The following is a 20431-nucleotide window of genomic DNA, read 5'->3' on the forward strand; positions in this document are numbered from 1 at the left end:
GTGAAATTAGTTTTAATGACATTTTTACTTAATAGATCCAAAATATTATTTCGACATGTCATCAATATGAAAACATTACCGAGATGTCTTACATTCTTTTGTACCTTTACTTCTTTGGGATCTAGGGTGTATTTTACCTTTAAAGTCCATGCGGTCCCACGTGGTTAGTGCCCCATGTGGGAAGCGCCTGCAGGTGCGGGAGGAACCAAGCGGCCAGAGAACTACAACTCCCGGCATGTTCCGGGCGCGCCCCGTGACGCACTTCCTTTGCGGTGGCCACAGCCTGCCCCCAGCGGAGGGAGCGAGGCGCCTGCCGCAGAACCACATCTCCCGGCATGCGCCGGGGGCGCGCCCGTGACACACATCCGGTGCGGCGGCTGCGGCGGCGGGAGCGAGGCGACCGTGGGGGGGGCCGAGGCAAGTGACGGCGGCCCGGCCGACGGGAGCCGGGGCGGGGCGGCGGCGGCCCAGCGAAGGAGCGCGCGGGCGGCCTGGCCCCGCCCCCGCCCCGCCCTCCCGCCCGCCCGGTGACCTTCAGGGGCTCGGGCGGCGGCCGCAGGCCCCTGCGGCGGCGGCGCGATGTTCGTGCAGGAGGAGAAGATCTTCGCGGGCAAGGTGCTGCGGCTGCACATCTGCGCGGCCGACGGCGCCGAGTGGCAGGAGGAGGCCACCGAGGACACGTCGGTGGAGACGCTCAAGGAGCGCTGCCTGAAGCACGTAAGGCCGCGCCCGACCGGGACCCTCCCCCGCCGCCGACACTCGCCCCGGACCCCTCAGACTGCGGACCCGGGGTCCGCCGCGCGGTCCGCAGCTCCAGGCCCTCCTCCCCGGGGGTGGGGGCAGCGCCTCCCGCCCGTTTGCCCAACTCTCCCCCTTCCGGATCCCACACCTCCGAACGCTCGTCCCCGGGCCTGGCGGCCGGCGGGCACTAGTCACTAAGCGCTTGCCCGGTGCCAGCCGCCCGGCCGAGCCCTCTGCACGCCAGCCTCTCAGTTAACTCTGTAGCTCTGCAGGGCGGTAGGGGCAGGTTGGGAAACTGAGGCCTGGAGAGTGAAGTCGCCGACGGGAGCAGGGCTTCAGGATTTTCCAGCCGTTGCGCCTTTTTGCTGTTGGGGTGAGTTTTTTCAGCAGCTCCTCTGAGAGCTGAGGATTAACGCAGGCCCTTCATTAAGAGGCCCCTTCTCCTCTCCTCTTCCCCTTTCCCGCAGAGCCGGCTGCTTGGAGCGCTTTTCCTGCCTGGCGCCGCCGGCCTTGGCTGCGGCCACTGTGCCTCTTAGCTGGAGTCACTGAAATAGTGCCGCTGCGGGACAAGGCTCCGCGCCCCTGCTTTTCTGCAGAGGTAAAATTGGTCAAGAGGGAAGGTCCAGGAAAAGGGTCTCCTCGCTGAGACACTTCTTAGTTTATTCACCTGAACTACCCTGTGTATTTAGTTCCTTAGGCTGCTGATTTTGGGAACTAGTTCTCGAGTCTCTAAAGAACTAAGGTCAGCTGAGAAGCCTGTCCGTGTGTCAGACTGACCTCCTGTCTCTACTTGACATGATCTGAGGGTTGGCAGAATTTAGGTTGAAGGAGGGGGCAGGTTACTAGTGGCGGCTCCGTGCGATAAGTTACATATCTATGCGTTGACAGATTGGCTGCGTTAGACGTTAGCTAAGTGTGGCCTCTCAGGATAAGCTTCACTTCTTACCATGGCAACCGCTCACATGGAGGACTTTGGCGTTGCTTTGGTGATCGTGGTTCTGTGGGGTTCTGAAACTGTTGGAGGCAGACTTGGCAAGCTCCCTTCTGGAACGGTGGCCGTGAGCACCTGTGAGGTGTTGGCCTCAGGGTTCACACCGAGGAGCGGCCGAGCCTCCCACGCTCAAGGGCAGGTATGTTTGGCTGCTTTCTCGTTTTTCTTCCGGCCCAGTGTGCGTGGTTTTCCTTTGGGACAGCACTAAGCTCAAGCTCCGGGACCTCCATGGGCATCCAGGCTGCTGGACCAGGCGTTGCTGCTTGTCTAGCGCATGTGTTTTTAAAAATCTTCTCCGAGGTGCTGTGTCCTCCCTGAGCCAGTCTGGAAGCTCCTCGGGGGCTTGGTTTATATCCACAAGTCCAGGACCAGGCTCAGAGTAGCCCCAAAACAAACTGCGGGTTAGTGGAATAGATGAAAATATGCTGTGGACGCACACTGCGTGGACGTGGGATGTCGCCTGCGTTGGTGCGGCGTTCGTCTGACTCACTCGGTATGATGTACATGGCCATCATGACATTCTTTTATGAAAGGAAATGGAAAGTGACAACTGTCTGATCCACAGAGACTCATGAATTTCAGGAGCACCTGGGGCCAGTGAGGCAGCCAGTTCCGTTACCATGCTAACTGCTCTGTTCCTGGTATTTGTTACTGCGTTTGGCGTCGAGATGTACCATTTGGGGTTGTCATGATCCTACTTTAAATTGAGATTGTATTCCACTCTGCGGTCTCCACAGGTGTGGAAGATTTTCACACCACAAGAGCCAACGTAAATGACAGGACTCCAGAGCTGAGCATCAGAAAGGCTCCCCACCACCACGTCCCAGCATGTCCTGCAGGCGGGGCCAGAATGCATTAGTCAGAAAAGAGGATCCTCAAGTTGTGTCTTTGAATGTCTCTCTGGAAGCCGGTCCCTGGATGGCACCCTGCTGCAGGCAGGGAGGCCTGGCGTCTGTCTTAGCTGCGTTCCTCCTCAGCGCGTGCCGATGCCCGCATGACTCTGTCCCTCCTCTCTTCTCTCTACCTGGAGGGGAATGGCGTCGGCTCCGCCCCTGTGCTCCTGACTGTGCCTGCTGAAAGGAGGGTTTATGATCACAACTCTTGCTGTCGCCTTTCCCTGTTCTGTTTCGTGCAAATTGGGATCACCGTGGTGGACTCTAGCTTCCATTGCCTGGCGTGGAGAAGGGGGGCAGGATAACCCATCTTATACAACAGGTGGCTAATGAGTAAGAAAATTATACCTGTGGTGCAGTAGAGTTTTTGCTGTGTGTCGTAAACATTCGTGAAATTCCACGCTGGCCAAGATGGTGAAACCCCCATCTCTACTAAAAATGCAAAAATTAGCTGGGCGTGCTGGCGGGCTCCTGTAATCCAAGCTACTTGGGAGGCTGAGGCACGAGAAGCGCTTGAACCTGGGAAGGGGAGGTTGCAATGAGCGGAGATCAAACCACTGCACTCAAGCCTGGGTGACAGTAAGACCCTGTCTCAAAAAAAAAAAAATTCATGAAATTGCCAAAATAGATTACAGTACTTGTTAGTATGGCTGTTAAATTTTCAATTTCCTAGATCACATGAAGATGGGTCTTCAAATGACAGATTGCATTAGGTACAAGCAGAAACGAAGGCACTGTTCTTCCGGGAAGGAGCCTGACGTAGTGGGGTGGGGTGTGGGAGCCTCCTACGCCAGTGGCCTGTGTTGGGAGGAGCCAGACGTAGTGGGGTGAGATGTGGGAGCCTCCTACACCAGTGGCCTGCGTTGGAAGGAGCCTGACGTAGTGGGGTGGGGTGTGGGAGCCTCCTACGCCAGTGGCCTGCGTTGGGGTTCTTTTGCCGCCGTACCCCAGCTTCTGCCGAGAACAAAGAAACAGAGTGACTTAGTTGTGCTAGTGCTGGGGACATGTAGCATACTGTTTTTTCAGGAATTAGTATGAAAATGGTTTTGGAAAATTGCATTCTGTAGTCTGTCTTCTGAACTTGACAAATGATCTAGCATGCACCCCCAGTATTTCAGGGAGCAGAACCATTGTCAAATTCAGAGGCAGTTGAGGGACTGTCTGCCCTGTCGTAAATGGCAGGAGCATGTCTTGCCAGTGGCTGCTCGCCCTCACGTCCCCTTGGCCTTGCCAGCTTTGTGTGAAGGGATGGCAGCCTCTGAAGGATGCCATAATCCCTTTTTCAAAACTGTTTTCTGTCTTGAGAGTAACAGAAAATTCAGTTACTCCTAAAATGCCTGTGTTGAGAGGTGATGTGTGTGCTTAGATTTTCTTTTCCAGCAAGCAGTTGTGTTGTGTGTGCTGGGTGTTTCGGAGCCCTCGTGGCAGCAGAGGGAGGTGGAAAGCCAGTTGCCAGCAGGGCCTCTGCCCGGCCACCTGAGACGTCCGAGGACGGCCTGTCCTGGGATGCTGCCCCGGCCCCTCTCCAGGCTGGGCCACGCTCCTGACCCATGGGCTGAGCCCGCTGCCAGGTTTAGAAGGTGCCCGGTGAGGGTTTCATCCTTTCCTGATCTTCAGGGAATTCTACCATCTAACCTCAGGGATCTGGAAGAGCAAGAAAATAGCCTTCCCTCTGCCCAGGCTCTGAGCTCTGAAGGGTTTTCAGGCCAGGCTATGGAAATTGTGGGTATTTTCTGAAACATAAAAGCGCAGCCCCACTCCTCCCACTCCAGGATTCCAGCTGCTGGGGAGGCGCCGTAGTTGCGAGGGTGGGTACTGTTTGTGGCGTGGTGTGACGTGGTGTGGTGTGCTGTGCCGTGTCGGGCCGTGTGGTGCTGAGGCAGACGATAGGGTGGAGTTGTGGAGCTCTGGACTGACGTGGGCACGAAGACACAGGCACACGTGCTGACCTCGGTCTTCATTACACGGGACCATCAGTGCTTGCCTGGTCTTCACAAAATGGTGAGCAGACACGCATAACCCATGTCCAAAGGAAAGCAGGACGCCTGCAGTCCAGTGCCATGTGGCTGAGGGGAGGAGCAGGGTCCACCCCTGCCAGCAGCTGGCTGTGAGGACTTCGTAATGGCAGGGCTGGAAGGGATCATGGCCACCCGCTCCAGCTTCCTCCTGGAGTTTGCAGTCAGTGGCTGTCAAGATGGCTTCCCAGGTCACCCACGAGTGCTGGTCAGAGGTGGCTGTGGTGTGTAAGGGGGGTCTCCTCACTGCTGCCTGGGTGTTGCCTCCCCTTCCCTGCCCTTCTCTGCCCGGGTGTTGCAGGGTTTCCAGGGCCCTGGTGACTGCATGCCCATCGGTCCCCTCCAGCTGCCCAGGCCACATGGCTGTTGCTTAGTGAGCTGGGGCCACGCTGAGAGCAGCCATGCTAAGTGCTCTTCTTACCCCGATTTCGTGCTCCCTGTGAACCAGCCTTCTTTCCAGGCTGCCTTTCTGGCCCCTTTCGTGTGTCTGTGGAAGAAAGAAGCAATTCTGGTGGCCACGAATTGTCAGTAGAATATGGTGTATGGAGCTGCGAGCCTGCTTCAGGAGTACTCCATGGGCTGGGGATCGCCCACTGGCCCAGGGGATCTGGCACTGTAATGCTTCATTTGGCATCTGCCGTTATTGGGAATTCTTGAATTTCATCCATGCTGTAATTCCTTAGCTCATAAGAAAACCCAGTAAATTCCTGGTGTGGCTTGGGATACCAGGTCCTGTGTTATTAGAATTACGATTCACTTATTTTCTATCTTGAAATATCTATATTTCCCCAGTGTGCGCATGGGAGCTTAGAAGATCCCAAAAGTGTAACCCATCATAAATTAATCCACGCTGCCTCAGAGAGGGTGCTGAGTGACGCCAGGACCATCCTGGAGGAGAACATCCAGGACCAAGGTAAGGCTGCAGTGGGTGGGTGGGTGTGGCGTCAGGCGCCATGCCCTGGTGCGGGCACCAGAGCGGGGAGGGGGCGCTGCACCCATGGGAGTCAGTATTCTGAGCCAGACAGGAGCACAAAACAAGAGCTACTGAAAGTGTTCTGTCTTCCTTTATGAAAGAGTTCTGTTATCGAATGTTTGTGAAAAGCAGCAGAAATTGAAATTGAACTAGCAGCAGACATTTGAGAAGCCAAATGTGAATTTCGTTTTTGGTTCTGTTTCAAAGCAAAGCCAGAGACTGGAGACTCCAGGGGGCTCTGCAGGTGTTACTCTTGAATTGGACGTGGCCGTTGTGATGGTTGCAGGACTCTGAGCGCAGGTTGGACGCACACCTCCATTTAATTGCTGGTGGTTTTGTGTCTGGAGGCACTCGAAGAGCAAACCTGTTTTGTCTGTCATTTAAATAATGCCTTTAATTATGGAATTTCTTGAAGTAAGCTATTTTGAAAATCCTGAAAGTATTGCTAACAGATATCCACTGAGATGACCATCAAGCTCAAAGCCAGTACGGGACGGCCACCACCGTGGGCTGAGGATGAGCCGCATCTCAGGTTTTGACTCATGAGGGTTAAGACAAACTCTCCAGCCTCACGGACTTTTTCAGAACTGAGGTGGTTAAAACGAGAGCCCTTTGCAGGATTGTGGCCAATTCTTTGCGCTATTATTGGGGCCATGCTGTGCAAGCCCTCCGGGCCATGCACACCTTCCGGGCCACGCACGCTTTCCGGGCCACGGGTCACTTGGGGGTTCTTGCCAGGCTGGGAGCTTGTACCTCAGTCAGGGCCATGCGGACACCATGAAAAAGTGAGAGAAGGCTGGTGTAGATGCTTGGTTTGGGGGGAACAGAGGAACCCCTGCTCTTTTGAGACAGGGTCTCACTCTGTTGCCCAGGTTGGAGTGCAGAGGCACAGTCGGGCTCACTGCTGCCTTGACCTCCTGGGCTCAAGCAGTCCTCCCACCTCAGTCTCCCAAGTAGGTGGGATGACAGGCACGTGCCACCATGTGCAACTATTTTGTGTACTTTCATAGAGACGGGGTCTTGCCATGTTGTCCAGTCTGGCCTTGAACTCCTGGGCTCAAGTAATCCGCCTACGTCATCCTCTCGGAGTGCTGGGGTTACAGGCGTGAGCCACTGCACCCAGCTGAACTCCTGCTCTTCTTCTTTTTTTTTTTTTAAGACACAGTCTTGCTGTATTGCCCAGGCTGGAGTGCAGAGGCGCGATCCCAGCTCACTGCAACGTCTGCCACCCAGGTTCAAGTGATTCTCCTGCCTCTGCCTCCTGAGTAGCTGGGCTTACAGGCGTGTGCCACCATGCCCAGTTGATTTTAGTATTTTAGACGGGGTTTCACCGTGTTGGTCAGGCTGGTCTTGAACTCGTGACCTCAGATGATTTGCCCACCTCGGCCTCCTAAAGTGTGGGGATTACAGGCAGGAGCCGCTGCGCCTGGCCGAAACGCGTGCTTTCTGTTCTCAGGGCACCCAGCACCGTTTATGCTGTTCTGTGGCTATGAAACAGTAACCAGCGTGATGGACATGCATGTTATTTTTTCCAGATGTCCTATTATTGATAAAAAAGCGTGCTCCAGCACCACTTCCCAAGATGGCTGATGTCACAGCAGAAGAAAAGGTAAATTTCAAGGTTTGCAAAAGGGGACCTTGATTGGTAGAAGTCTACATTTAAGAATTATAAAGATGTTCTCTATGCTCGTTGTTCACCAGCCCACACATTCGCCATTTACAGTCGATGTGGATATAGGGGTTCTCGCTCCTGGCGGAGCCTGTTTAATCCACGTCAGTCCTTGTCCCTGCTCATGGGACCAGCACAGAAAACCTGCCTCTGAGTTTTCTGAGACAGAGAGGAGAGTGGGGGCGTGTCCTGCGTGACAGTTGTTCCCCTTGCTGCTGTCCGCCTTCACCTGCGTGTGCTCCTGTCCCTCCTGAAGCAGCCGAGTCCGTCCTGACAGAGAACTAGGAAAGTTGGTAACCAGCCACCATAGAGAACAAGGGCTGCGCGCGTGGAGAGCGGCGGGTGAGGGAGCGCTCTCACAGGCTCCACCTGCACCACGCAGGCCCAGCGTCCCCATCCGAAAATCCAGATGCGGAAATGCACGCAGTCTGGAACTTTTGAGTACCGAAATGACACTCAAGGAAATGCTTGTGTGTGCTTTTGGGTTTATTATTTGGAATGCAAATATTCCCAAATCTGAAAAAACCCAAAATCTGAAATAGTTCTGGTCTCCAGCATTTCAGATGGGGGATACTCAGCCTGTACTCATAACACTAAGAGATGCTGAGTTTTGCCTGTCTTGTCTGTTTCTTGCAAAACAATTGGATGTCCTTGGAGTTAACATTAACTCCCACGTTACCGATGCATAGTCTGTGCCTTCCACGTATCGCGTGTGCCTTAGGAAACCGTGAAGCGTGTTGCTTGCTGGCTTCCCAGAAGCCCACGCTTTGGAAAGCTCCCTGAGCAGAGGAAGGCAGGTCCCGTAAGTGGTGTCTTCTACCCACTGGCAGGTGCTGAGCCCGTGCCGAGCGTGGAGCCTGCCGTTTAGAAGGGCAGCCGCTTTCCTCTGCTGTCTTTTCATTACTCATCCCGAGGGTAGGGTTTCTTATTCGTGCTTTGAGAGGCTAAGGAGAGTGTTCACCCCAGTGAAAGGGTGGGCCAAAGTCTTCTGGGCAGGGCCCAGGCCTGGCAGTGCATAAGCTGTTTTTGGGTTTCATCTGGGACCGTGGGTCCCCAGGAAGAGCGCCCCGGGCTTGGGTCCCCGCCTTATCTTCAGCCACACCTGGCACATGTGAGTGACACACAGGCTGCCGCTCCACCCATCTGCATGGACAGATCTGGGCATGCCTTCGCCTGCTGTCCCGAGTCAGGCCTGTTTCTGGGAACTGCCGCAGGCAGCATTCACAGTTCTCAGATTACAGTTTGACGGTTGGTGTTCAGACTACAGGCTCGTAACTCATGAACGGCGGGTCTGACCATCCAGCCGTTGCCCCGCAGCCTCCTGAATGGGTAGCTTGGAGCTAACTTGAGGAGCTTACCTTTTCTTTTCAAATATTTGCAAGCTGAAACATTGTAAGATGTTGATTGATATTTTTTGAATTAATTTTTAATTTTGTTTTTGTTTTTGTTTTAGCGACAGGATCTCGCTCTGTTGCCCAGGCTACAGTGCAGTGGTGCAGTCACGACTCATTGCAGCCTTGACCTCCTGGGTCCAAGCAGTCCTGCCTTAGCCTCCCGAGTAACAGGGACCACAGGTGTGTGCCACCACACCCAGCTCATTTTTGTATTTATGAATTAATTTTTAAGTCAAAGTAACATGTCTTTAAAAGGTCAAATAATACTACAAATCTTTTAATAAAAAGGTGGCCCACGCCTGTAGTCCCAGCACTTTGGGAGGCTGAGGTGGGAGGATCACGTTGAGCCCAGGAATTTGAGACCAGCTTGGGAAGCATGATGAAACCCTGTCTCTACAAAAAATATAAAATATAAAAAATTAGCTGGGCATGTTGGCAAAGCCAGGCGGTGCACACCAGGCTGGAGTGTAGCAGTGCCTCTCACCTCACTGCAGCCTCTGCCTCCTGGGATTAAACCATCCTTCTGCCTCAGCCCCAGGAGTAGAGTCGCTGACACTATAAGTGTGCACCACCATGCCTGACTAATTTTTGTATGTTTTGTAGACGTGGGGTCTTGCCATGTTGCCCAGGCTGGTCTTGAACTCCTGGGCTCAGACGATTGCTCACCTTGGCATCCCAAAGTGTTGGGATTACAGGCATGAGCCAGCATGCCTGGCCCAACCAATCATAACTCTTGTTATCTTTAACAATTCTCAGCTGGACACCATAGCTCACGCCTGTAATCCCAGCACTTTGGGAGGCTGAGGCAGGCAGATCATGAGGTCAGGAGATCGAGACCATCCTGGCCAACATGGCGAAACCCTGTCTCTACTAAACTATAAAAAATTAGCTGGGCATGGTGGTGCGTGCCTTGTAGTTGCAGCTACTTGGGAGGCTGAGGTGGGGAATCACTTGAACCTGGAGGCAGAGGTTGCAGTGAGCCAAGATTGCCCCACTGCACTCCAGCCTGGTGACAGAGCAAGACTCCATATCAAAACAACAACAAAACCAATTCTTTTCCTGATTTGTAAATAGTATGTGTATATTGCCAGTCCTTGAATCAACTTTAGTCTCTATTGACATCTTAATGGACAGGACACAGTGCCTCCCTCCCTCCTCCTTTGAAGGTTAGATGGGAATTTTGGTTGAAGAGCTCAGGGTTTTCGTTACTATTATAACTGAAGCGTAGCTTTCAGCTGTGAGCAAAGCATGTTGAGATTATCCATCCTGCTTACACCGCTTGGTTTGTCCTGGAATTCATGTTTGCCTCATCTTTTCGTTTGCTTGTTGAGTTTCTCACTGGCCTATTGCTGATTTTTTCATGCTCTTCCACAGAGCTGATAAAGCTTCTGGAAACGTGGTCACAGATGCGAGGTCGCCGGGGCTCTCCCTTTCTTGGGGTGCTGTCCCTCCAGATTCCTCTGGCCCATGATCTGTCTGAGTCGCTGCCTTTCAGGCAGCCTGGCTTTCCTGCCTCTCTCCTAGGTTAGAATTTGCTAAGTCTATATAACTTTTCTGTTGCCATCTAACAAATCGCCAGAAATGTATCTGCTTAGAACAGCACTTGTCGGCTGGGTGCGGTGGCTCACACTTGTAATCCCAGCACTTTGGGAGGCTGAGGCGGGCGGATCACGTGGTCAGGAGTTGAAGACCAGACTGGCCAACATGGTGAAACCCCGTCTCCACTAAAAAAATACAAAAATTAGCTGGGCTTGGTGGCTCGTGCCTGTAATCCCAGCTACTTGTGAGTCTGAGGTAGGAGAATTGCTTGAACCGGGACCCGGGAGGCAGAGGTTGCAGTGAGCCGAGACTGCACCAGTGCATTCCAGCCTGGGATACAGAGTGAGACTCCATCTCAAAAACAACAATAACAACACAAAACCAGCACTTGTTTTGTAGCTGGCGGTTCTGTAGGGCAGAAGTCTGTGGGGTGAGCTCAGCTGGTTTCTGTGCTCGGGGTCTTGGGCTGAAGTCAGGGTGTTGAAGGGCTGCGTTCCTTTCTAAGGCTCTGGGAAAGTCTGCTTCCGAGGTCTTCTGGCGGTCGGCAGAGTCCAGTTCCAACCCATTTTCTTCTCGGGGCCTGGGTGCAGCCCACATTCCTTCCCACATGGCCTCCTCCTCCTTCAGAGCCAGCAACAGGATTTCTTAAGTGTTGAATTTCTTCCCAGAAAGAGACCCGTCCCTTTTAAGGGATTACAGGTGTGCGTTGCCACACACCTGGATTATTTTGTATTTTTAGTAGAGATGGGGTTTCACCATGTTGGCCAGGCTGGTCTGGAACTCCTGACCTCAAGTGATTCACCCACCTTGGCCTCCCAAAGTGCTGGGATTACGGGCGTGTGCCGCTGTGCCCAACCTGTTCCTGTTCTTATTTGGGTTTTTGTCTTTCATGCTGGAAGCTTTTCTTAAACGTCTGGCTGGCTGTCCATGGCTGAATGCCACCTTCCAGAGGACCTGGATCTTGTTAGCAGCGCTCTGGGGCTGGGCGCTGCCCCATGGGTGCAGACCCTGCCATTTTGCCCCCTCCCACCTCATGACTGTGTCTGCCCTGCGCCCCTCCTGCTGGGCCTCCCTGTCTCTCACCCCTGCTGCTGGTCTCCCTGTCCCTGTCCCTCACCCCTGCTGCTGGTCTCCCTGTCCCTGCCCCTCACCCCTGCTGCTGGGCCTCCATGTCCCTGCCCCTCACCTCTGCTGCTGGGCTCCCTGTCCCTGCCCCTCACCCCTGCTGCTGGTCTCCCTGTCCCTGCCCCTCACCCCTGCTGCTGGTCTCCCTGTCCCTCACCCCTGCTGATGGTCTCCCTGTCCCTGCCCCTCACCCCTGCTGCTGGTCTCCCTGTCCCTCACCCCTGCTGCTGGTCTCCCTGTCCCTCACCCCTGCTGCTGGTCTCCCTATCCCTGCCCCTCACCCCTGCTGCTGGGCCTCCCTGTCCCTCACCTCTGCTGCTGGGCCTCCCTGTCCCTCACCCCTCCTGCTGGTCTCCCTGTCCCTCACCCCTGCTGCTGGGCCTCCCTGCCCCTCACCCCTACTGCTGGTCTCCCTGCCCCTCACCCCTGCTGCTAGTCTCCCTGTCCCTCACCCCTGCTGCTAGTCTCCCTATCCCTGTCCCTCACCCCTGCTGCTGGTCTCCCTGTCCCTGCTCCTCACCCCTGCTGCTGGTCTCCCTGCTCCTCACCCCTGCTGCTAGTCTCCCTGTCCCTGCCCCTCACCCCTGCTGCTGGTCTCCCTGTCCCTGCCCCTCACCCCTGCTGCTGGTCTCCCTGTCCCTGCCCCTCACCCCTGCTGCTGGGCCTCCCTGTCCCTCACCCCTCCTGCTGGTCTCCCTGTCCCTCACCCCTGCTGCTGGGCCTCCCTGCCCCTCACCCCTGCTGCTGGTCTCCCTGCCCCTCACCCCTGCTGCTGGTCTCCCTGTCCCTCACCCCTGCTGCTGGTCTCCCTTCCCTGCCCCTCACCCCTGCTGCTGGTCTCCCTGTCCCTCACCCCTGCTGATGGTCTCCCTGTCCCTGCCCCTCACCCCTGCTGCTGGTCTCCCTGTCCCTCACCCCTGCTGCTGGTCTCCCTGTCCCTCACCCCTGCTGCTGGTCTCCCTATCCCTGCCCCTCACCCCTGCTGCTGGGCCTCCCTGTCCCTCACCCCTGCTGCTGGGCCTCCCTGTCCCTCACCCCTCCTGCTGGTCTCCCTGTCCCTCACCCCTGCTGCTGGGCCTCCCTGCCCCTCACCCCTACTGCTGGTCTCCCTGCCCCTCACCCCTGCTGCTGGTCTCCCTGTCCCTCACCCCTGCTGATGGTCTCCCTGTCCCTGCCCCTCACCCCTGCTGCTGGTCTCCCTGTCCCTCACCCCTGCTGCTGGTCTCCCTGTCCCTCACCCCTGCTGCTGGTCTCCCTATCCCTGCCCCTCACCCCTGCTGCTGGGCCTCCCTGTCCCTCACCCCTGCTGCTGGGCCTCCCTGTCCCTCACCCCTCCTGCTGGTCTCCCTGTCCCTCACCCCTGCTGCTGGGCCTCCCTGCCCCTCACCCCTACTGCTGGTCTCCCTGCCCCTCACCCCTGCTGCTGGTCTCCCTGTCCCTCACCCCTGCTGCTAGTCTCCCTGTCCCTGTCCCTCACCCCTGCTGCTGGTCTCCCTGTCCCTGCTCCTCACCCCTGCTGCTGGTCTCCCTGCTCCTCACCCCTGCTGCTGGTCTCCCTGTCCCTGCCCCTCACCCCTGCTGCTGGTCTCCCTGTCCCTGTCCCTCACCCCTGCTGCTGGGCCTCCCTGTCCCTGTCCCACACCCCGGCTGCTGTCGATGGTGCTGGGGGTGCTGCTTTCCCTCTCATGAGCCTAGGGCCCTTGGCTCGGGGTCTCAAGCCCAGCTCTCTGGGAGTTGCCGGCAGGGCTGGGTGGCAGGGGAGTGTAGGGCAGGGTGGCAGGGGATGGAGCGCTAGCTCCTGAGGCTCGCTCCCTGTCCCTTGCCACCGATGCAGTTCTAGGAGGCTGGAACGGACTTGCGTTCATGCTCTGCTCTTGACCTGAGCCTTTGCAGCTCTGCTGGTCCCTCCGTCCTCGGCCGCCTTGTGAGAACGTGCTGTCACTCCTCCGGCTCTCTTCCTCTCCCGTCGTTTTTTGTTCTTGTGAGTTTCTATCGCCATTACTGAGCCTCAGGAGCTTCCAGAAGGAGCGGAGATGAGTTCGCGGTTTTGGCCTCAGGGCTCAGTTGCAGGCCGGGTGCTTCCTCTGGAGTCGCCTCCCTGGCTGCAGCCCCATGTGACGGTTGTTCTGTGGCCCTTGCTCCCGCTCTGCCCCTCACCGACCGCTTCACTCATTTACGGCAGAGCAGTTGCGTCCTCGGCATCACAGCTCGTCTGCTGTCCCGGGGCCTTGCCCAGAGCTCTCTGGGCTCTCCCAGCTCATCAAGGAGTTTACACCTCTGGCTCCTAAGGGGGACGGAGTCTTTCCTGGGCAGGACTCCGCTGACTCAGTTTTCCTCACCTCGCCTTTTCTGCTTTTCCATTTATCTCTGACTTTCCGGTTACTTTTCTGTGTAGAAAAAACAAGACCAGAAAGCTCCAGATAAAGATGCCATCCTCCGGGCCACTGCCAACCTGCCCTCCCACAACATGGACAGAGCCGTGGTCCAGACCAACATGAGAGACGTGAGTGTCGGCCCAGAGCGGCATGGGGTCCCCGCGGGGCGGGGCGGCGGGAGCCGATTCCCTAGAAGTCTTTGGGGAAGCCGGTGAGGGCTCTACAGCACTGTGCTACTTTGCATGTTTTCTGTAAATTGAAAATGATTTCTAAGTAAGAAGTTGGAAAGCCGTCTGAAGGCAGGACCAAAAAGATAGATTCCCCTGGGGAAACTTCAGTCAGGCCCTGAGTTTGGCAAAACTCTTAGAAATCTGAACCCGTGAGTTAGTTTGGATCAGAACGCTCTAAGTTAAAAAAGAAAAGTGTTTGCAGTGCTCACGTGGGCGCCCCAGTAGACAGGGCAGGCATGAGCTGTGCCAGGGTGGGAGGACTGCTGGCTTCCAACTTCATCTGATGCCAGTCCGACCTAAGGGCCCTGCCCTGACCACTGGTTCGTTTTAAGAGTGAACTTCTTGGGGTCTCTGAGTTCCGTGCTGACCAGGGCACTGTGGCTTTTCCCCAGTGGCCAGCGTGTGTTTCTCCCATCTTGTGTGTGTCCGGCTCAGAGGTATTTCTCTAGAGTGGTGTCCGCACCAAGGCTTATGCTTATGTGAGAGAAGGGATGGCTGACCCCCGACCTCTAGGCCCCGTAGCCAGGAGCTGTCCTGGAGGGCGTCTCTGGTCTGTCCCAGCACTCCTGTGGGGGGAGGACAGTGACAGGCCGCTGCAGACGCTGAGTGGCAGCCACACCTCCGCCGGGGGCTGGCAGACTCTTGGCTGTGGAGCCTCAGATCAGTCTGTGTTCTTCAGTGAAGCCGAGAAGGGGCTTCAGCTTGCCCCGCACCTGCACCAGCTGGGCCGATGGTTTTGTCACCGGCCCAGGCTGAGCATCAGGCCAGCGCTGAGTGACCGTCACCGGGCGTCCCTGTCCCTTTCTGCTGGCTTCATTCCCACCTGCGGGGAGGCTCTTGGCCCTGCTGATCCCCCGAGTTGTCCTCGGCTGATCCTGCTGTGTTGCAGGAAGGCAGTGTCATCTCTGCTCTCAGAATCACAGTTGCAGGACGGGGGAGCAAGTCACGCATCCGATACATCCAAGCAGGTCTGCTGCACAGTTAGAGAACTGATCTTTTTTTCACCACAGTTCCAGACAGAACTCCGGAAGATACTGGTGTCTCTCATCGATGTGGCGCAGAAGCTGTTAGCGCTGAACCCGGATGCGGTGGAATTGTTTAAGAAGGCAAATGGTATGAGCCAACCCCGGTGACAGCAGGTGCTGCATTCTCGCCCTGTGGAGCCTCCGTGCTGATGAGGGCCTGGGGGCTGCCTCACTCCTGTCTATACGCCCGAGGGTGGGCGGGCAGGTGGAGCTCAGATACTGGGAGGTCTCAGATAATTGCTGGAAATGTTTGTGCTCAGATAAGGCCCCTGAGCCCAAGGCTGCAGCCCTCGTGACCCTGTCGTCTCCCCTCAGCGATGCTGGACGAGGATGAGGATGAGCGCGTGGACGAGGCTGCCCTGCGGCAGCTCACGGAGATGGGCTTTCCCGAGACCAGAGCCACCAAGGCCCTTCAGCTGAACCAGTGCGTGGGAGTCACCCCTGCCCTTGCCAGAGACACGTGGGGCCTGGTCCTGTGGGGCTCCCCCTGTGGGTGACGTCCTCCCACCCTAAACTCTCTGTTTGGCGGAATCATTTCTAATATGTATGGGGTTTTGAAGAGGTTCCTTAAATGTGTGCCTCCAAAGCGTTTTTGGGGTGCATGTGAGAGAACAGTCGTCCTGCGAATCCTCTGGGCCGTTGTATGAGAACTGCAGGCGAAGCCTCTAACAGTCTTCTCTGGGTTCCCGTGTGAGTTACCTGCCCTGCCTCTGTGTTCAGATCTAAAATGAGTCATCCGTAAGCCCGGGGCAGCCATACCTAAGCTCTCAGCAGAGACCTCTGGGTCCGCTTGCCTCTCCTTAGAAATGAGCTTCGGTTTCTGCCCAGGGTCTCAAGGCAGTTTCAGGCGAGGACCTGAGCTTCAGCTGCACCTGTGTGAATTCAGTTTCTCACTGTAAGGGTCAGTGGCTGATACTGGAGAAGTCACTGCCATAGCCGAGGCTCTTCCTGGGAATGGACGGGAGGCAAAGGCCCTGCTCCATTAGGCTGGGGGTGTTGGAAAGAAGACAGGAGAGGAGGCGAAGAAGGTCCTGTCCACTTCCTGGGAGTGGACAGGAGGGGAAGGTCCGTTAGGCTGGGGGTGTTGGAAAGAAGACAAGAGAGGAGAGGAGGGGAGAGGAGGTGAAGAAGGTCCTGTCTACTTCCTGGGAGCGGACAGGAGGGGAAGGTCCATTAGGCTGGGGGTGTTGGAAAGAGTCTTTTGCCTTGCAGCATGTCGGTGCCTCAGGCCATGGAGTGGCTCATCGAACACGCAGAAGACCCGACCATTGACACGCCTCTTCCAGGCCAAGCTCCCTCAGGGGCCGAGGGGGCCGAGGCAGCCGCCGCAGGAGCCAGCAGCACCGACGAGGAGGCCAGAGATGAGCTCACGGAAATCTTCAAGAAGATCCGGAGGAAAAGGGAGTTTCGGGCCGACGCTCGGGTATGTGTTACTAGACCTGTCGCCGGGCAGTCGCTGTGTCTTCCCTTGAGGTCGCACCATGTAAAGGAGACTGGGGCTGCGAGGCTGACCTTGGGCTGAGCTGGCTCTTGTCGCAGGAGAGAGAGAAGCTGGGGAAGGCGTTTACAGGCGGGCCTGGGGTCTGTGGCCCGAGTTCCTGAGCATGCCTGTGCGTTATCCTTGCTTGAATCCAGGCGGCCCCGGCTCAGTGTCCTCTGTGTCCCCACATTTGTCATCTTTTGAAAACCTCGCCATTTTACAGTTCCTGTGGACCACAAGCTGCACCCGTTCAGCAGCCTCTCTGTGGGGGGAGGCCCTGTCCAGAGACCAGAGGCTCGTTTGCCGGGGGTTGCCCCTGAGCGAGGGGCGGCTCAGGCTGGCCAACCGCTTCTGTGGCGCTGTCTGCAGAGGGCTGAAGGGTCCCTGCGCCTGTGCGTGTGGACCTTCCTCGCTGGCACCGCGTGGTTGATGTCACCGAGTGTCCCTGTTCTTCCTTCACTCTCCTGTTCTTCGATGCGAGTTTCCTTCCTGCTTTGAGGTTCTGTCCCACGTGCTTAGGCGGTAGACCCACTCCCCCAGGCGTCTCTGTCTGCACGCTCTCCTCCTCTCACGTGTGGCCTCGGTTGTTTCCTTGGGGTGTGCGACGTTGCACTGTGGCCCCACCTTCGGGGCTCATGTTTTCCGTGGAGTTCGTGTGGCCAGGCTGTGGACATCCACCTGGGGTGATTCCGAGTTTGCTTCTGCTGGTTTTGAGTGGGGCCCCTGCCCCCAACGCCCTGCAGTGTGACCCCTGGCTTCCCAGCTCAGGTCTTCCCTGCACAGGGTCCGTGAAGACAAATGGTTTTCTCTCTTTCTTTTAAAATGTAATTTAATTTAAGTTCTGGGATACACGTGCAGGATGTGCAGGTTTGTTACACAGGTAAGCATGTGCCATGGTGGTTTGCTGCACCTGTCAGCCCATCACCTGGGTATCAAGACCAGGATGCCTTAGCTATTTACCCTGATGCTCTCCCTCTGCGACCCCTGACAGGCCCCGTGTGTGCTGTTCCCCTCCCTGCGTTCTCATTTCTCAGCTCCACCTGAATACGTGAGGTGTTTGGTTTTCTGTTCCTCTGTTAGTTTGCCGAGGATGGCTCTCGTTCCTTTTTATGGCTGCGTAGTATTCCATGGCGTCTGTGTCCCACGTTTTCTTGACCCTGTCTGTCTGGTTTCTTTCCTTATCCATGGGCATTTCGGTTGATTCCGTGTCTTTGCTGTTGGGACTGGTGCTGCAGTGAACATACGTGTGCATGTATCTTTATAATAGAATGATTTCTATTCCTGTGGGTATATACCCAGTAGTGGAATTGCAGGGTCAAATGGCTTTTCTGTTTCTGTGTCTCTGAGGAATCACCACGTGCCACACTGTCTTCCATAGTGGTTGAACTAATTTGCGTTCCTGCCAACTGTGTGAAAGCGTCCTGTTTCTCCACAGCCTCACCAGCATCTGTAGCTTCTTGACTTTTTAATCATCATTCTGACTGGCATGAGATGGTATCTCATTGTGGTTTTGATTTGCATTTCTCTAATGATCAGTGATGTTGAATTTTGCTCCGTTGCCCAGGCTGGAGTGCAGTGGCACGGGCTCACTGCAACCTACACCTCCCAGGTTCAGTTGATTCTCCTGCCTCAGCCTCCCGAGTACCTGGGACTACAGGCGCACACCACCATGCCGAGCTGATTTTTGTAGTTTTAGTGGAGACATGGTTTCCCCACGTTGGCCAGGCTGCTCTCAAACTCCCAACCTCAAGTGATCTGCCTGCTTCCGCCTCCCAAAGTGCTGGGATTATAGGTGTGAGCTGCTGTGCCCAGCCAGATGTCTTCTTTTGAGAAGTGTCTGATATGTCTGTCCTTTGCCCACTTTTTATTGGGGATGGTTGTTTCTTGTAAATGTGTTTATTCCATGTAGATTCGGGATGTCAGCCCTTCGTCAGATGGCTGGATCGCAGAAATGTTTTCCCATTCCGCAGGTTGTCTGCTCACTCTGAGCGTAGATTTTTTCACTGTGCAGAAGCTCTTCAGTTCAGTTAGATCCTGTTGAGACAAATGCTTTTCTAGTCCGTCTTCTCATCTTTTCAGGGTCCTGGTTTTGAGTGAGGGTCTCAGTTCCCACTCCCTACCTCCCATGGGCCCAAGGTGCGGACATCAGACCCGACCCTCCGGGCAGCCCTGCTCACACCCTCTCACGGGGCTAGCTTTCTGTCTGTTCCTTCTTGGTTTTTATCACTTATGGATATCCCTTTCTTGTGAGTTTAGTTACACATTTAAAAGTTTCATTTCGTCTTTTTTTTTCTTTTGAGACAGAGTTTCACTCTGTCACCCAGGCTGGAGTGCAGTGGCACAGTCATGGCTCACCGCAGCCGTGACCTCTTCGGCTCAAATGATCCTCGTAGCCACCTCAGTCTCCTGAGTAGCTCTCGCAGGTATGCACCACCACGCCAGGCTAATTTGTTAATTTTAAAAATTGTGTACAGATAGGGATCTCCCTGTGTTGCCCAGGCTGGTCCTGAACTCCTGGCCTCAAGTGGTCCTCCTGCCTCGGGCTCCCAAAGTGCTGGAATTCCAGGCATGAGCCAGTGTGCCCGCCTGAAAGCATTTTTGCTTTACTTTCATCTAGCATTTCTAGGTGTAGCAGGACATTTGTCTCGCTCTCCTTGACTCCCAGGGAGCCAAGTCCACGTGATCCTGGAAGCCTGTCTGGGCGGAGCGGCCGCTCTCCAGCTGGTCCTTCGTGCTCTGAGGTTGGACTTGGCACGCTCCTGTGTTGTGGTTCTGCACGGGCTCCGAGAGGTTGTTACGCATATTCTTTCTTGGCATCTTAAGCCTTTTTTTTTTTCTTTTTTTTTGAGACGGAGTTTTGCTGTTGTTACCCAGGCTGGAGTGCAATGGTGCGATCTCGGCTCACCACTACCTCAGCCTCCTGGGTTCAAGCAATTCTCCTGCCTCAGCCTCCCGAGTAGCTGGGACTACAGGCGCGCACCACCATGCCCAGCTAATTTTTTGTATATTTAGTAGAGACAAGGTTTCACCATGTTCATGGTCTCGATCTCTTGACCTCGTGATCCACCCGCCTCTGCCTCCCAAAGTGCTGGGATTATAGACGTGAGCCACCGCTCCCGGCCACCTTTTTGTTAAATACAGGTGCTCATTCTTCACAATTTTAATGTGCTCATTTTCCCAAAATCCTCCCCATTGCCATTACTTCTGGTCATCTCTCTGTGTCAGAATATTCCGTAGAATGTCTTCTTTGACGACAGTCATTCAGGGTGGTCCGGGCTTGAGGGGCCAGCATGTCAGCCCTTCTACCTTCAGCTTCTTTCCAAGTTGTGAGATCAGGCAGTGGTCTGATCAGGATCGAGATACTGGCTTAGTTACCGGGAAAGGGTTGGAGAGCTCTGACTTGAGGCCAGACAGCCTTCCCGCCGCCCCTCCCCTCCCAGTGGTGGACAGGGTACGTACCTGCTGTCCAGGGGCAGAGCTGGCAGGGCCCGAGAGTGCAAGGCCCCTCTCCCAAAGCTGCCCACGTCTTTGCCCCCATGCGCTGGGAGGCAGGGTGGGGCTGCCAGGTGTTGCCCCAGAAGTACTGGGGATTGTTTCCTGGGCTGAGGTAGAAATGAGGGCAAGGGCTTCCTGTTTTTGAAGTCAGTAGATTCCAGGCTATTTTGTATGACTTTGATATCAAAATATTGTATGGTGGGTTCTTCTTCCAGAGTTCATTCATTGTTGGAGCTCCTGGACTTAGGATGTGGCTCAGGAAGGCAAGTGCGATGGGCCATAAATAGAAGAAGCAGACTTTTTTTTTGTTGAGACCGAGTCTCGCTCTGTCACCTAGGCTGCAGTGCAGTGGTGCTGTCTCAGCTTACTGCAACCTCCACCTGCCGGGTTCCAGCAATTCTCCTGCCTCAATCTCCCAGGTAGCTGGGATTACAGGTGCGTGCCACCACGCCCAGCTAATTTTTGTATTTTTAGTAGAGATAGGGT

At 55.5% G+C, this 20431-nt stretch overlaps 1 protein-coding gene across 1 annotated transcript in view; it reads left to right on the plus strand.

Moving 5' to 3' along the window:
- The first annotated feature begins 365 nt into the window (after window positions 1-365).
- The window catches only part of UBAC1 (UBA domain containing 1), a 30539-nt gene continuing 10473 nt past the window's right edge, over window positions 366-20431 (plus strand). The window contains exons 1-7 of the mRNA XM_021671441.2: window positions 366-717; window positions 5433-5553; window positions 7149-7222; window positions 13736-13843; window positions 14956-15058; window positions 15286-15394; window positions 16183-16393. Of these exons, the coding sequence (XP_021527116.1) occupies window positions 580-717; window positions 5433-5553; window positions 7149-7222; window positions 13736-13843; window positions 14956-15058; window positions 15286-15394; window positions 16183-16393 (864 nt within the window). The 5' untranslated portion in view covers window positions 366-579. The remainder of the gene's footprint in view (window positions 718-5432; window positions 5554-7148; window positions 7223-13735; window positions 13844-14955; window positions 15059-15285; window positions 15395-16182; window positions 16394-20431) is intronic.

The sequence above is a fragment of the Aotus nancymaae genome, unplaced genomic scaffold (genome assembly GCF_030222135.1).
Source record: "Aotus nancymaae isolate 86718 unplaced genomic scaffold, 86718_ANA_hifiasm-v0.15.2.pri h1tg000063l, whole genome shotgun sequence".
Lineage (NCBI taxonomy): Eukaryota > Metazoa > Chordata > Mammalia > Primates > Aotidae > Aotus > Aotus nancymaae.